This window comes from Petaurus breviceps, unplaced genomic scaffold (assembly GCF_028583685.1).
Source record: "Petaurus breviceps papuanus isolate PSGF00001 unplaced genomic scaffold, PetGlider_PUasm1.0 532, whole genome shotgun sequence".
Classification (NCBI taxonomy): Eukaryota; Metazoa; Chordata; class Mammalia; order Diprotodontia; family Petauridae; genus Petaurus; species Petaurus breviceps.
The window spans coordinates 1,392,905-1,409,639 of NW_027186361.1; the positions used below are offsets into that span (position 1 = coordinate 1,392,905).

Below are 16,735 nucleotides of genomic sequence, written 5' to 3' on the forward strand. Positions count from 1 at the left end.
TCATATCCCCTACATCCACACCGCGGGAGCCCTTCCTACCCCCTTCCTCTCAATCGTCCGAGACCTTGGCTCCTCCCCTCCCCCACTTTGTCTCTGCCTTCTCTCCCGACCCCCCCCCCCTTCCCTTGATTCCTTTCCCCCACGGTGGGCCCCTTGCCATTCTCTGCTCCTAGCAACCCAACTACTCACTCGCCAGAGCCTTGGCGTCTTCTCTGTCCTCGCCCCTCATCTTCCCAGTACCTCATAGGTCCACACATCTATAGCTAGGAGGGATTAGAGATCAGGAGATGGCAGGCACCATGGAGACCAGGGAATTTTGTGTTCAATACTGAAGGCTACAGCTGAAAGAGGACATTGACTAGCTGGAAAATGTCCAGGAGGGGGCATGAGAAAAATGAGGGCCTGGGAGGTGAAGTTATCCCACCTTTGTTCAAGATCACACCTAGGATCATAGATCTGAGGCCTAGAAGAGACCCTAGAGACTATAGTTTTTTTTTCCCCCTTATTTTTACAGGGGAGGAAACTGAGGCCTAGGAAAGGGAAGTGATTTTCCCAAGGTCACCCATAGGATTTTAGATCTAGAGCTGGAAAGAGCTTCAGGGGCCATCTAGTCCAACCTCCTCATTTTCCATTCACTGTTCTGCAATTGCCCAGTTGTTAGCCTACCTCCTCCCCAGCAACCATCTTCCACATATTGCATGCTTAGATTCATAGATTTAGAGCTGGAAAGGACCTTAAAATCATCTAGTCCCACATCCTCATTTACAGATGAAGAATCCAAGGCCCAGAAGCAACATTTCTGCTAATCAGTGATGGAGCCTGGGTTCCAGCCCAACTCCTGTGACTCCAAATCCAACATTTCTCCCAGCACCAGGCTGCCTCTCCCATACAGAGTTTTGTTTTTGGCTACCATTCCTTCTTAAGCTCTTTCCGCCTCCCAGATCTGCCCAGGCTCATTGTTTACCCTGTTGCATGTATTTTGTTCTTCTTTTCTTTTCTTCCTTCCCTGTTCCCATTTTAAGTACACTCTTTTATCCTTGTTCTTCCAGTACCAATACTTAGTCCCAAAAACCCACCTTTTGCCACATTTCTTGGTACTTAATCCCTTGAATTCCAAGTCCAGTATATAGAATCTCAGAACTTTTGAATCCAGCTTCCCTCCCCATGGAGATGTTCTCTCTGTGCTTTGATTGAGCATCTTCAGTGAATGGTGGGAAATTTACTGCCTAGAAAGCCATGGTTTGACAGCTCTGATTGTTAGAAAGTTTTGTTTTATATTGATTTAACTTCTCCCCATTTATTCTAGTTCTATTTTCAGAAGCCACACAGCACAAGTCTAATATTTCTTCAACCTGACAGCTTCTTATAAATATTTGAAGATAGCTTTCATAAGATTGGTAAGGTAAAGGGGAAGGTATATCTTTAGCTGCATCTCCAGGGCTGTATTTATTCTAAAATGCTTTTAACTGCACAACTAAGGGCTCAACATAAATCCTTGTTTCTGCTATAAAAATCCTTAACTCTGCAAAGTCAGTCCTTTTGAGTTTATCTTATGCCTAGGGCCTTATCTTAATCTTTAATAAAATTCAACAAACATTTATTAAGTAACCATTTCCCTTGATTGCACCTGGGGAAAATATCCTCCCTTGAAGTGCTCAGAGGATTGTGAGTAGTTACTAGGTTCTTTGAACCAGGTACTGGATTTCAGTCCAGATTTTATTCTTTGAAAAGGAAGCATTATTCCCAAATATACATTTTGTTTTTAGGGGTTTTTTTTTTAAACATGTAATTTATAAGAAACACTTGTCAATTCAGATCAAAAACCTTTGTGCCATTTCTAATATATTTTTTGTTGACTGGAGCACTGAGAGTTTAAATAACTTACCCAAGGTCACATAGCCAGTGTGTGTCAGAGGCCATACTTGAACAAAGATATTCTTGACTCTGACACTGGATTTCTATATATTAGGACATGCTGCCTGTCATATATTTGTTCTAAGGGGCTCTTAAAAGCCAAATTAAAGACTTTTTTCAGTTCTGAGAAGGGAAGGACTAGAAATGTTAAGAGGCCTGTTATAATGATCCAGACTAGAGGTGATGGATGAGAGCCTGACTTGTAATGGTAGCCATGTTAGTGGAGAGGAGACTGATTTTAGAAATGTGGAGGTAGAGACAAAAAGATCTGGGGACAAGAAAGTCACAGGTGACCTTGAGGTTCCATATTTCTATGTCCAGAATGATGATGGAACCCTAAGAAGAAATAGGGAAGCTTGGGGGAGGGGTAGGTTACAGAAGGAAAACAAACAAGTTCTGTTTTGGACACATCTAGTTTGAGACATCCAGATAGAGATCTCTATGGGGCAGTGGATGACATGTGATTGGAGTTCAGAAGGGATATTAGGGTTGGATATGGATATTTGGAAATCACCCACATAGAGATGGTCCTGTTTGTAGGAACTACTGAAGCTTGATGAGAGATTATATAGCTAGAGAAGGCACAGGGTAGAACCTTGGTGAATACTGACTCTTAGTGGACAGGAGATGGATGATGATTAAGCAGTGGAAACTGAGAGTGTGTTAGGTAGGTAAGAGAAGAATCAGGAGAGTGCAGTATTGAAGAAACCAAGGGAGAAGACATGGGTGGGGAACTTGTGGCCTCAAGGCCACATGTGGCCCCCTAGGTCCGCAAGTGTGGCCCTTTGGTTGAATCTAAACTTCACAGAACAAATCCCCTGAATAAAAGGATTTGTTCTGTCAAAGGGACTTAGTCACAAGGCTACACTTGAGGACCTAGAAGGCCACATGTAGCCTTGAGGCCTCAGGTTCCCCACCCCTGACTGGAAGGTGTTTGGCAGTCATAAATGCTTCACAGAGATGAAAGGCAAAAGAGAACTAAGAACAGGCTATCAGATTTAGCTTTTGAGATCATTGCTACCGTTGGTGAGAACAGTTTATTAAGTAGTGTGGTCAGGAACCCAGGAAACAAGGGATTGAAAGGTGCGTGGGAGGTAAAGAAATGGAGGCTAGTCAAGAAACTAGACTTAGAAGACACTAGCTGTCTGACTGCAAAAGAGAGAAGAGGTACAAGAAGGTAATTTGAAGTGGCAGGATTGAGTGAAGACTTTTCAAGGAAGGAGGAGACTTGGGTGTGTTGGTAGGTGGTAGGAAAGGAGCCAATAGATAGAGAAGGAAGATGAGAGTGAGTGTTGTAGTGGTCAGACACTAAGTGCAGATAGGAGGAGGATGTTATCAAGAACTTGAGTGGGAGGTTAGCCAGTTTGGCTAGAATATTGAGTAGCTGAAGGGGAATGATGTCATGTATGTCTAGGAGATAATTTTTCAGGTATGTTTTGGGTGCCAAAATGTTGATATTGTGGTATTCAAGGCCAGGGTATATGTACATTGGGTTTGAACTATGTGATAAAGACTGAGTAAACCTGGAAGGTCACTAATTATGGCAAAAGGACCATCTGGGAGTGGCAGTGAGAAGCAAGAAATGTATCTGTTCTTCCTCTTGACTTACTGTACTGGGCATGAGAGGATGACCTAGTGTTGGAGAGGGTTGCCAGAGATACAGTATATTCCTGAGGGAGCCAGGTTTCTGTGAATGTCAGGAGATAGAACATGAGAAGAGGAGGTCTAGGATGAAGAGAAGGTTATTAATGATAAAATGAGAATCCCATAGAGCATGTAGAAGCAGAGATTAGAGGAAATACAGGACTTACAGGCATTAGGGATGAGAGTGTACAGAGTGGTAATAGATTGGAAAGGGATGACAGTCCTTTAGTAGATGGCATCTTTGAATCAGACACTAGGACAAGAGCGGGTGGGAAACAGCAGGGCCCTGGTGAGGATGGAGTGTGGAGTCTTTCCCAAACAACAGAGGGAAATGGTTTGATCCAGCAAGGAGAGGGGTTGGGTTGAACTGGGTTGATAAATATCTGGTGATCTGGTCTCAAGAGGTCTGACTGAATTGCTGCCAGTTCCTGTGCCTTATCCCAAGGTGATAGAGGATGGAGCAGCCTCAGAAGATACCCAGCATGTGGCTCTTGGCTCTCTGTGGGGCCTGGTGGCTGCTAGACAGAGGGTTAAGGCAGGGGTGGGGAACCTGTGGCCTTGAAGCCACTTGTAGCCCCCTAGGACTCCCCTACAGCCCTTTGACTGAATCCATATTACACAGAACAGATCCCACCTTAATAAAAGGATTGGTTCTGTCAAGTTTGGATTCAGTCAAAGGACCACACCTCAGGACCAAGAGGGTCACATGTGACCCAGTCTTCAGATTCCCCACCCCTGGGCTAAGGTATTGTTGCTTATGCTAGCTTTGTGTACGAAGGTGAGGTCAACAGTGTTGGCATATGTGGCGGTAGGTTCCAGGGAGAAGAGACCTTCAGGTACATTCCCTGGACCTTCAGTAATAATAAAGGGCAATCGCCTTGTTTTCTCAGATGGTTTGGCAGCCCAGGACAGTGCAGAGATTCCTCTACAAGTAGCACTAAGTTCCAGGGCAAGGAGAACTTCAAAGGAAGAAAAACAGGTCCTGGGCCAACAGCCATGTCCAGGCCCCAGCAGTGGGCTCCTGGTTGGGCACTTGGCTCATTGTGGCTGTTTATTGGCAGGAATACTCAACCAGAACGTATGGACATCATCCCTTAAGCACCTCTGGGCTCCAGAGTTCCTAATGCTCTGTATACTAGGCCATGGCATCTTTTTTAGCCAGCAGCTAGCAATCTTCTCTGATGTTCAGACAGAACCCTCAGTTGAATGTCTTGGCAAACACAGTGTTAAATCTCTTATTGATGTTGCAGCTCTTCCTGGACTGTGCTGTTGGCAGGGAGTCTTCTCTGACCTTGACACAGTTCAGGACCTCTCCCTTCTGCTAAAGATTTACAAAATAAAGACTCCCACTCTTTTTCTCAACTGGATCTTTTCTCTCAAGTACTCTGGGTCCTTCCAGCAGCCCGAGGTGTTTCTTCCTTCACCCCCTCCTCCTTACCCCCAGTACAAGTTGTTCTTTTAGTAGCATGCCCAGTGGAAGGGGGCCACTAAAAGTATCCCTTGTAAAGATTTGTTCCTGGGTACATTCCCTCATGGTAACCAGGTTATTGGGATGCAAAGGACAAATAAAAATGGAGGGGAAATGACAAAGTTAGAGCTTTTGTTCCTGGTCAGCTCTCCCTGTGACCACAAGCAGATGAAACCATTCGCCGATTTCCCCCAATCAAATCAACCTGCATTTGAGTGCTTCCTCTGTCTCAGCTACTGTGCTGGGTTCTGTGGGGAGCACACAAAATGGTAGCTGTTCTCAGGGGCCAGCATTCTAGTTGGGAGACCAAGGCCCAAATTTGATTGAGTTAAGTAGTCATAATGATAGCTAACTAACATTTATAAAGCTTATATAATCATAGAAGACCAAAATACAAATGAAATGACAAGGCAGTAGTCCCAGCTCTGCTTGCAATTTCTAACACTTGTTGCTTTAGACCAGATATTTATTTTGTTCTTGAGGATTTTCAAAATGCTTTACATCCATCACTTCATTTTCACTTCTCAGCAACCCTGGGAGGCATACATCATTCATGTGCGATTGTCTCCTTTTTGGAGGCAGCTAGGTGATGCAGTAGAAAGAGTGTTGGGCCTGGGGTCTGGAAGACTTGAGTTCCAATTGAGCCTCAGACACTTAGTAACTGTGACCTTAGCGCCAGTGCCTTCCTGTTGCTGATATCTCCAGTTTATCCAGTATATATCTTGTTTACACATAGTTGTTTGCATGTTATCTCTCCCATTAGACTATGAGCTTGAGGGCAGGGTCTCTCCTTGGCCTTTCTTTGAATCCTGATATGCTTAGTACACAATGGGTACTTAATAAATGCTTGGCAACTGATTAAAACTGGGAGAAGGCATATGGAATACCAAGCAGCACCACTAGTATTCCTGGGACTTGGGAAAGGCGAGGCTTTGGGAGACAGTGTGTGGGGAAGAACCACATGATTAAGAGGAAAGGAAGGGACTTGGGAAGCTACAAACCTGGTTTTGAATCCTAATTCCATTCCTGACTACATAGATGACAGTGGCTTTCTGAGCCTTAGTTTTCACACTTGCAAAACTACCTGGATTCTCTTGAAGCTCTACATTCTCTGAACCTAACCCTCCATTTTGATTCTTCTTGCTTGGGAAGCCAGTGTTCCTCAAGTTCCTCAAATGGGCTTTGAGTATATCGCTTCCCTGCCAAAACAAAACCCACTTTTAATGGCTCCCACTGCCTACAGTGTAAATCCCAAACTGTTAGTGCTGCATTCAGGGCCATGTACAATATGTCCCCAACCTGCTTTTCTAGGATTCTCTCCATTCTGCCCCAAGGGGCTCATCTCCCATCTCCCCCCACCACCAGACATACTTTAGATGAGGTAGACTGCTCGTCAGATACAAGTTAAGCTTTCACAATTTTACTAGCCTGGTCTCCATCTGGAAAGCCCTCTCCCTTCTGTTCTCCTCTGTCCCTATCCTTCAAGAGCTACCAGTCACCCCAAGCCTCTCCTTCTCTGACCAGTTCAAGAATTCCACATTTATTAAGTACCTATTACTAGCAAGGTAGGATAAAAAGAAGAAAATAGAGTCCCTGCCCTCAAGGAGCTTACATTCTACGGGGGGTATTACTGTGTAGATATTTGCATGCAAGTAATCTGAGGAAAGAAAGACCATTAACTGGGGGAGAGGAGAGATCAGGGAAGCCCACAGTTATTGCCTCTTACTCTGACATCAGCATTTGTCTGAAAGAAGCACAGAATGAAAAAAAAGCATTAAACTGGGAACCCTTCAGTGAACAAGTGTTCAGCAAGTGGCTACTATGTGCCAGGCACTTGGCAAATATGTCGTTTGCCCTTCACAATAACCCTGGGAAGTAAGTGCTATTATTGTCCCATTTTACAGATGAGGAAGCTGAGGCAGCTTAAGTGTCTTGTCTGACACCTAAGTATCGAAGACTAGATTTTAACTTGGGTTTTCCTGATTCTAGGACTAAGGTTCTATCCACTGTACCACCTAACTGCCTCAAAATCTAGTTGTCTTCAAAATGGGGATAATCACACACTGATGATGTTGGGAACTAAAATGAAGCCTGGAAGCAGAACATTACAGGCCTGGAGGACAGCCAGTGAAAACGCCTGGAGCTAGGAGATAGAATGTCCTGTAATAGCAAGGGGGCCAGTGTCAGTGGATCACAGAATATGTCAGGGTGTAAGAAGCCTAGAAAGGGAGGAAGGGGTCAGGTTATGAAAGACTTTGAAAGCCAGAAGATTTTGTATTTGATCCTGGGGCCAGTAGGGAGCCCCTGGAGTTAATTGAGTTGGTGTGTGGGTATGTGTGAGAGAGACAGAGAGACATAGGCATGTTCAGACCTGAGCTTTAGGAAGATCCATTTGACATCTGAGTAGAGGATGGAGTGGAGTGGGGGGAGACTTGTGGCAGGAAGACTGACCAGCTGGCTATTGCAATAACCCAGGTGTGAGTCGATGGCCCTGCACCAGAGTGGGGGCAGTAGCCAAGGAGAGAAGGGGGCGTATTAGAAAGACATTTTGAAGGTGAAAATGGCAACTGATTGGATATTGGTGGGGGCTGGGCAAAAGCATGAGGGGTCAAGGATGACACCTAGGATGGGAGACCGGCAGGATGGTGGTGGTGCCCTCCACAGTAATAAGAAAGGAAGAAGGGAAGTTTTGTGGGGAAAGAGAATTTGATTTTGGAAATACTGAGTTCAGTAATATCTACAGGGCATCCAGCTTGAAATGTCTAGTAGGCAGTTGGGGGATGCAAGCCTGGAGGAAAAGAGAAAGGTTAAGGCTGGACAAATCTAAGAATCATCTGCTTAGAGATGAACATTAAATCCATGTCAATCGATGCGCTAGGTGGTGCAGTGGGTAGAGTGCCAAAGACTCCTCTTCCTGAGTTCCAATGTGACCTCAGACACTGACCACCTGTGTGACCCTGGGCAAGTAACTGCACCCCATTTGCTTCATTCCTCGTGTGTAAAATGAGAAACAGAAGAAAATGGCAAACCATTCCAGTATCTTTGCCAAGAAAACTCCAAAAAGATCACAAAGAGTTGGACATGACTGGAATGACTGAATAGTAAAAGAGTTGATGAGATTGCCAAGAGAATTAGTTTAGAGGGAGAAAAGGGTCCAGGAAAGATACTTAGAGCCCATAGTTATTGGGCATGACTTGGCTGAAGATCCCACAAAGGAGCCTGAAAGAGCATGGTCAGGCAAGTAGGAGGACAACCAGGAGAGGGCTAGGGTCATAAAAGCTGAGAGAGTGTGGAGTGATGAGTGACACAGGATTAGAGAATATGTTAAAGGATTGCCTTGCTGCCCTGAAGGCCCATTTGAGATTATATAGCATACATTTGTAGGGGCTCCAGTCATTACTGTTTTTTTTTAATTTTTTTTCCCAGTTTGATTCAACAGCAGGTGAGTAGAAACTAAAGCAGGGGATGGTGAAGGTAAGCCAGGACTGGGACTTGGCAAGAAGGAATCAAGAGTCTCCAGAGAAGAGGAGAGTGTGAAATTGAACTGTTCTCCAAAGGGGTCAAGTTAGGGAAAGGAAGAGAGTGGAGCCAGTGGACAGGTGATGGCCTAGGAAAGAACTGAGGGCTGAGGGGCTTGGAGGAAGAACAGTATTGGGGGTTGGTTGTAAGGCAGAGGGAGGGGTGCAGAGATGACAGATTGTGATAATTTCAGAGTTTCTGGACATGGATATAGAACACTTTTGGGTGATGCCAGGATCCAGGGTATGACTGTTTCTGTGTGTAGCTCTGGTGAGGAGGAAGAGGGGATCTTGGGAAATGAGTAAATTGAAGACCTGAGTGATTAGGGCAGGGGTTGGGAACCTTTGACTTCAAGGCCATATGTGGCCTTCTAGGTCCTTGGGTGTGACCTTTGTACTGAATCCAAGTTTTCCAGAACCAGTCCTTTTATTAAGGGGATTTGTCCTGTAAAGTTTGGATTCAGTCAGAGGGCTGCACTTGAGGACATAGAGGGCCATATGTGGCTTTGAGGCCACAAGTTCCCTACCCCTGGGTTAGGGGTTTCAAGGGAGAATCACTGTATATGTTGAAGTTCCCTAGTATGAGGGCAGCAATGGAAGAGGAGAAAGATGGGGAGCCAGACACTGAAGAAGGGAGGGCTGTGACCTGGGGGATGGGAGACAACAGCTACGAGACTTTGGATTCAGTGGTAAGTATGGATCGAGTGAACAAACCTCAGAGGAGCAGGGGTTCCTGGGTGGGGGTGAGAGGGAGAGTCTGCAGGTACCAATGGGGAACAAGGAGTATTCCATTCCCCCTTTTCTGCCTAGGAAGGGTATGGGGGGCAGGGACAGGCTTGCAGGAGTCAGCACTTTACTGGCGTTCCTGCCACCCCTTTGGGCTGGAGGGGATCATCCCTGAAGGGCTCCCAAAAGAGGCCTTTGCTGTTCCCTCCAGGACTGGCCTTGTAGTGCTCCCACCCTCAGCCTGGTGTCTGCCCCCCAGAGTTGCTTATGCTTGTAGACTGTTTTTATTGCACATAGCTAGCCATCCTGAGTGCCAGAGGCCCTGGTGCTCTGCAGTATGCTGTATTTCCTTCATCTCCTTTCCTATCTGGGGGGTGAAGGACATCCTAAGATGCTTGGGGATATTCACGCCTGCCTGCCTTCCCAGTTTTGTCCTGTTTGCCTTCAGCTCTGTACAGAATATAGTTTTCAAAGGGATTCGAAGTGCTCTCCAGCCATTATTAGTTGTTCCTCCTTCACACACACATTAACATGAAAGAGAAGGGAACATTGCACAACCCCTCAGTGGATTCCCAGACTCAGGTTCTCCTGCAGACATTCCAGTGGAGAATCTCTCTTATTGCCGTAATCACCTGATCTGTCTGCGCTATTAGTGGCCAGCACACTGCATTTGAAACTCTTGATTTCCTTTCTCCCCTCAGCTATCCCTGGCATAAACAGTGGTCTTAAGGGCTTATTTGATGACTGAAACTATGCTTAGTCATTTGAAGTTTCCAACTCAGTGACAAGTAAAAGATATCTAACAACTTTTACAAAATTGCCTCCCGTTCCCAACAGTTTGGTTTATCCCACTGGCATGGACCAGGCATTTTCTTTCTCAGTTGACTTTGTCTCCCTTCTCACTACCCCCAAATTGGAAGGTTCTCATAAGCCCAGTGGTTTGTAATTATCAAACACGGGATCCCTTGTCAGTTATGTGACACCTATGAAAGCACCGAGCTAGTATGTGGCCTGTAAAGTCGAGCATCCTGTAATATTTGCTCATACAGAATGTCCAGGGCTTTATGGGACCAGCTCCTTGGGGTTTGCTCCCTAGTCTGTCTTTTTTAATTGCTTATGTACTCTTTGTACTTTATTTGCCAGGAAAAAAATTTTGATGTAAAACAGTGTCTCCCCTAAAATCGTATTCTCTGCTCCTCACACCTCTACAAATCCTTTGATATCAGAAGATTGTGAAAACAGTGTAGAAGGTAACATGAGAACTACAGCCAAGGCCAGAGGCACTTGGTCAGAGCAGTGAAAGCTAACTTTTTTTTAAAGACAATTCTGTGCTATAGGTAGTAGAGAATTATGATTATCCCCATTTTACAGGTGAGGAAAGTTGAGGCTCAAGGGTGAAGTGACTTGCCTGGTCACATAGCTCAGAAATGTCAAGACATCAAACCAGGTGTTTTTTTTTTTTAACTAATTCTGTTTTGATTCTCCCACACTGCCTCTTCTGTGACTTAAAAGTTATGGAACTATAGATTAGTAATGATTTCACACATGCCTCCACAGAACTACGTGTTTTGCACACTCCTGCACTTATACAATTAAGAAATTAAGTCTCAAAGAACTGTGGGTTATATCTGCAAGGATTTAGTGGCCCAGCATGTTCTGCTGCTTGGTCATTTCATTCTAAGTTTGCTGTTAAGGTCGTGTGGAGTCTTATCTAAAAATGTCTGAAGTAGTTTCATGTTAAACTGCTGCATCCTCAAAGTCTATCCTAAGTCTGTCTTTAATGTTCTTCCAGTTGCTAAGAAGATTTGTATTCTAATAGCTAAAATTGAGTTAAGCTCCATCTCACTGACTTTGCTTTTTCATAAATTTGCAACATTTCCATTTTCAATAGCCCCTTTAGCCTTGCCTTTATAAGCCTGTGGCCCAGTGCTGAGTGTGGTGCCCATTCCCTGTGTGTTAGTGACTGAGAGAGCATTGGACCCAATCATAAACTTTTCGTAGTCAATCTTCAACCCTTTGAGAGGGGAAAAGAAAGGGGCCCTTAAGTGACTCTGGGCAGTTATTTGTGGCCTTGGCTTTATGAAGATTGGGATTTGTGTTTGCTTTTAGATCTCACAAGCCCCTTGAGGGCAGGGACTATTCCCTTTTTGTTTTTGTATTTCCATTGTCTAGGTGCTCAATAAATGCTTGCTGTTGTTACTGCTTGTCTAGCTTGTAACAATGATGTGCTTTTCAGTTTTTTAGCTAGTATCAAATGGTTTGGATGGTTCCTCTTTTTATACTATAGTTGAGATCTGCTCTTTCTGGGCCTTCATTCCTCCTTTTTTCCATTATATTCCTCCAAAATTTTATTTTGTCTAGTTTTATTTAATATATATTATAACTAATATAATTTAATATATATTTAGGTAGTATAATTTTTATTATTAATCATAGTTTCTTGAATGATTTGTAATTTTCTAAGTAAACCATTAAAGATGTTCTGCAAATAGGGAAGTTTTGTTTTCTTTTTGCCAATGTTTATACTTTTAGTTATTCTTGTGTCTTATTGCTATGTTTAGCCTTTACAGTTCTGTGTCAAATAATGGTGGGTTGTGGAGCATTTTTGTATTTATTCATTTTTTTAATCTGGAAACAGTGGTATGTTTGTCTTGAGCTTGAACATCTTTTCATACTTTCTGGTTTTCCCTTCAAATTTGGTCAGTATTTATGAGTAGGGGCCTCCTTTGGAACACATAACATTTTATAAACTTGCTGTTGAATTCTAAAATTTGAGCCTGTTGCTCATATTAACCTTGCAGCATCCCTACCGGTAGGTGGTAAAAGGAGAGGAATTTGCTGACTTCGCTGTGCCTTGTAGTGAGTCACTTGCAGAGCTGTGCTTAGAAATCACAAGTTCTTCCTTAGAGTCCCTGCAGCTTCAATCTGACTGCGCCTGTTTTTCATAGAAGTTGTTTTTGTACAAAAGTTTTTGGAAACCAGGGGCATGGAATTCATTGTTTTTTTCTTTAAAATCACACCATTTTTAGTGAAACAGTGCATTGGGAACCATGGGCCTTGGGCTGTAGACCTAGTCCTGCTACTGACCAATTACTTGGGGCTGCTCATCTTTCTCTGGTTTAATTTTCTCATTTTTTAAAATGAGATGGCTGGACTGAGTGACCTCTGAGGCCCATTCCTAACTGACAGGCTATGATTCCATAATCTGCTTGATTTTAGGCAGAATTCTCAATCACTGCCTACCTATGTTTCCCCTCAATGTATAATGTGTATGGTTGTTAAGATATGGAAATAATAATATTCTTTGAAATTTGAAATTATGTTTTTGCATACATGTTTCTGTTTCCTCCTAAACACTTTTAGAAACATATTCACTTTTTAGTCATGAACCTTTCATAAAGGAGGTACATTCTTTTCATATTTTTGTTTTTATGAATTTAAAACAAATATCAACAAACACAAATATTTCTTTATACAGAAAAGGTCAGAAAGAGAATTGTCTATGATTTCACCACAAGTATATCACATGTAGTCTTTTTTAGAGTGTCTATTAAATTGAACCCAATAGTTGTATTACTGCCCTTCTTGTTTGGGTCCCCTTTTAAAACCTGCCATAGCCTCCACATCCAGTCTCTGGCTTCACTTCATCAAATGTACAAGGCTGTGCCTATTTGTAAGCATGCACACACGTGCACGTGCATGTTTGGTTTTGAATTAAAGTATTGCTGCTTTTGTTGTAAATGGCTGTTGCTAGTCATTTACTCTCTGTTGGGTTTTATACAGGTGGAACCTGACTTCCTGTGGAACCAGTGTAGCAAGCTCTGAATGCAGCGAGGAGCTCTTTTCATCAGTTTCTGTTGGTGACCAGGATGATTGCTATTCCTTACTAGATGACCAGGAGTTCACATCTTTTGATTTGTTCCCTGAGGGAAGTGTCTGTAGTGATGTCTCTTCTTCTATTAGCACTTACTGGGACTGGTCAGACAGTGAATTTGAGTGGCAGGTAGGTTTTTTCTTTCTTTTCTCCTTTTCTGTAGACATACAAAATATGATTCTCTTGATGGCACTTTGCTTTTCATTTTAATCTCAAGTGTTTCTTGGATCTGATAACCTAATATAAAGCTGATAATTCAAGGGTGTAATAATTGTAATTTTTATATGGTTGATGTTATAATGATAGGACTCAAATATGGAGTCATTTGGGCTAATTGGTCCTAATGTCCATAAAGCATATAGGCAATGACAGACAAGTTTGTATTTTTCCATTGTTTTGATCTATTTTAACCTTGTGTCAATCTTTACAGCTTCTGATTGGATAAAACTCTTGGCCCATCTGCAGTAGCCTCTAAGCTACTCCTGCTACTGCCTCAAGCAGTCAACTCAAACCCTCTCCCAATTTATGGTCTCAATAAAGAAACACCCCTACCTGAGCCTCACCAAGCCCAGTATCAATAAGTGACCCCAAGAACTTCACTATATCTGGATCTGATTAGGAATGCCCTTTTCCACATCTGGCATGGATTACCTGTTCTCCACCAAGCCCATTTAGGGAGCATAACATTTTCCTACCTAAACCCCAACCTTTAGCATGTTTTTTCTCTGATATGACTCATTCCTTCTAGTGTTTGGAGAGTTTCTTGTATCTGTGGGGTCAAACCTCTTTCTCAATTGCCCGAGAGAGAGAGTGAATGAGTGAGGGTGTGTGTGTGTGTGTTCTTGTTTTGCTGCACCTCATAATAATAAAGCTCCTGTTCGTACCAGCTTCCTTCGTGCCAGTTGCAATTCCCTGATGCTTGTTGTAGGTATTCTTGCTAATTTGTTGTGTTATATGGGATGAGTCAAAAACTTGAGGACCATAGATGAGAATTATGCATAAATAGTTATGATAATTGCTCCCATTTTAGGGCGTGTTGAGATTTGCTAAGTACTTGACATGTTATTCATTTGATCCCCACAACAACCCTGGGAAGTGGGTGCTATTATTTTCCCTTTCCTACAGATGAGGAAACTGAGACGGGCTATTTTGGGTCACCTAATATACAAAGAATTATTTGGTAGAACTGGAGCTAGAAGAGGTCTTAGAGATGAGACAGTGGAGATCCTGAGTCACACATATCCCAGGTAAAAGAGGCAGAATTTACAACTGTGTCTTCTGCCTCTAGCTCGGGCATGCTTGCCAGGATTACACACTGCCTTTAGGAGGCTTCTCACTTGCTGAGTTTTTTTTCCTTTCATTCATTTCTTCCCTGGTCCTATCCTTGCCCCCAAAACATGCATATATAAAATGCCTTTTGTTTCAGATTAGATGAAAATCTGGTACAGCTTGGGTATAGCCTCTGTTAACAAATGCAAATATATTGTTGTAACATTGCAGTTTGGGTGCCAATATCCTCCCACTGCCCACAGCTTGTGCTTTGTTCACAGGAAAGGCCTACAAAGTTTCCCAGTAGAGCAGTGATATCAAATGCTTCACAGTGGGTCCTGTAAGAAATGATGCTTTTTTTACCTTACTTATCTCATGAACTTTCTTTAGTATTTTCACATGTAGTTGTAAGGGAAAGCTACTGCCAGTATTCACTGTTGTATAAATGTGAATGTTTACAATATTAGACTAGACTCTAATTATATTTGGTAATGCTTTCCTTCTTCTGAAATTAGAGTGTGTTTACTTTCTTAATAATCTGATGGATGCAAGTTTGTTTAAATATACTGTTTAAACAAATTGGAAAAATTAAAAAAAAACATTCTTTTGTCATTGAGAGATTCTAACTAAATTTGTGTAAATATTTCATGTATTCCTATATATTTATATACAAATAAAAATTTTGTATAAAATATTTCAACTGTATAAAAATTTAACCCTTAGAAATTTAGGCTTCTGGGGGAGTTGATTCTCTTTTTCATTGATCAAGAGAGAAAATCCCCTTCCTTCACAGGATCCTAGATTTAGAACTGAAAGGGCCTTACAGACTAGTCACAGGGTTGTTACCAGAATCACGTAAGTTGATGTGTGTTAAGTGTCTTACAAACCTTCAAGCACCATAGAAATGTCAGTTAATATTAAGGAGTACTAGAGATGAAGTCAAAACTCCGACTCAGGTTGGTGTACCTGCCACCATTCAACCAACAAACACCTCACCTGATCTTCAGCATCTTCATCTCTGAGAACTTGGGTAAATGATGATGATCATAGCTAGTATCTCAATGACAATTTAAGGTTTGCAAAGCATTCTACCTCTGTTATTTCATTTGAACTTCACAACACCCTGGGAGCCAGGTGCTGTTATTCTCATTTATGGTGATGAATGTGAGGCTGAAAGAGGGTGAGTGACTTGGCCAGGGTCACACAGCTACTAAGTGTTTTATGCAGGTTTCAAACTCAGGTATCCCTGACTCCAAGTCCAGTGCTTTATCCATTGTGCCATCTGCCTGCTAGAAGCTGACAAATGGTTTTGGTCATAGCACTAATACAGAGGGCCCTAACCTTTTTTGTGTCTTGTACCCCTTTGGCAGTGTAGTAAAGCCCCTTCTCAGAATATTTTTAAATGCATAAAATAAAATACATAGTATGCAGAGGATTCCCATTTATAGTGAAATACCTAAATATTTTTAAAAACACACTTTCACAAACTTCAGGTTATGAACCCTTGCACTTAGGTGTAGAGCAGACAGTGAGCTGGGACACTGGAAGAGATGCCCACAATGATTAAATTTTACACCCTTAAACTATTGGCATCCTGTCTTATTTTTTAAATTCTCATTTATCTCCTATCTGGAGCATACGGACATAACTAGAGAATGTGGATGGGCATATCCTGTTATGTAAAGTATGTAGTTCAACTCCTGACTAAACTGCTTTACCTTTTCTGTACCTCTTCTGTTCAGAGGAGATTAGATTAGCTATTTGTGATCTCCTTTCTGATAAATATATGAGAAAACTGAAGTTCAGATAGGTTAGTTACTTTCCCAAGATTACACAGGTAGCAGAATTGGGTTTGAAACCAGGTCCTCTGACTTCAATTTTTGCTGCATGCCTTTCTTCCCTTACTTTCTTTGAAAAAGTTCCAAATTCTTAACCCCCACCCACTGAGAAGTCAAGAAATATGATACCTATTATACAATAAAGTCATGCAAAATGTGTTTTTGCATTAACTATGTTCCAAAGAAAGAAAAATAAAGGAAAAAATATGCTTCAGTCTGCACTCAGTCTATCAGTTCTTTTTCATCATGAGTCATTTGGTATTGTCTTGGATCATTGTATTAATCAGTCATTGTAATTAATCATCTTAAGTCATTCACAGTTGATCATCTTACAACAGTGTTCTTGTTCTGCTCACTCCACTTTGCATCATTTCATATAAGTCTTCCCAGGTTTCTCTGAAACCACCCTCATTATTTCTTACAGTACAATAATACTGCTTGTCTTCATTTTGAAAGAAATACAGTATGCATGTCTTTTTAGTCA

General features: G+C 42.3%; 1 protein-coding gene across 1 annotated transcript in view; it reads left to right on the forward strand.

Annotated features, from left to right (window-relative positions):
- FAM199X (family with sequence similarity 199, X-linked) overlaps nucleotides 1-16,735 on the forward strand; it is a 47,486-nt gene that overhangs the window by 1,035 nt on the left and 29,716 nt on the right. The window contains exon 2 of the mRNA XM_069102187.1: nucleotides 13,054-13,273. Coding sequence (XP_068958288.1) covers nucleotides 13,054-13,273 — 220 coding nt within the window. The remainder of the gene's footprint in view (nucleotides 1-13,053; nucleotides 13,274-16,735) is intronic.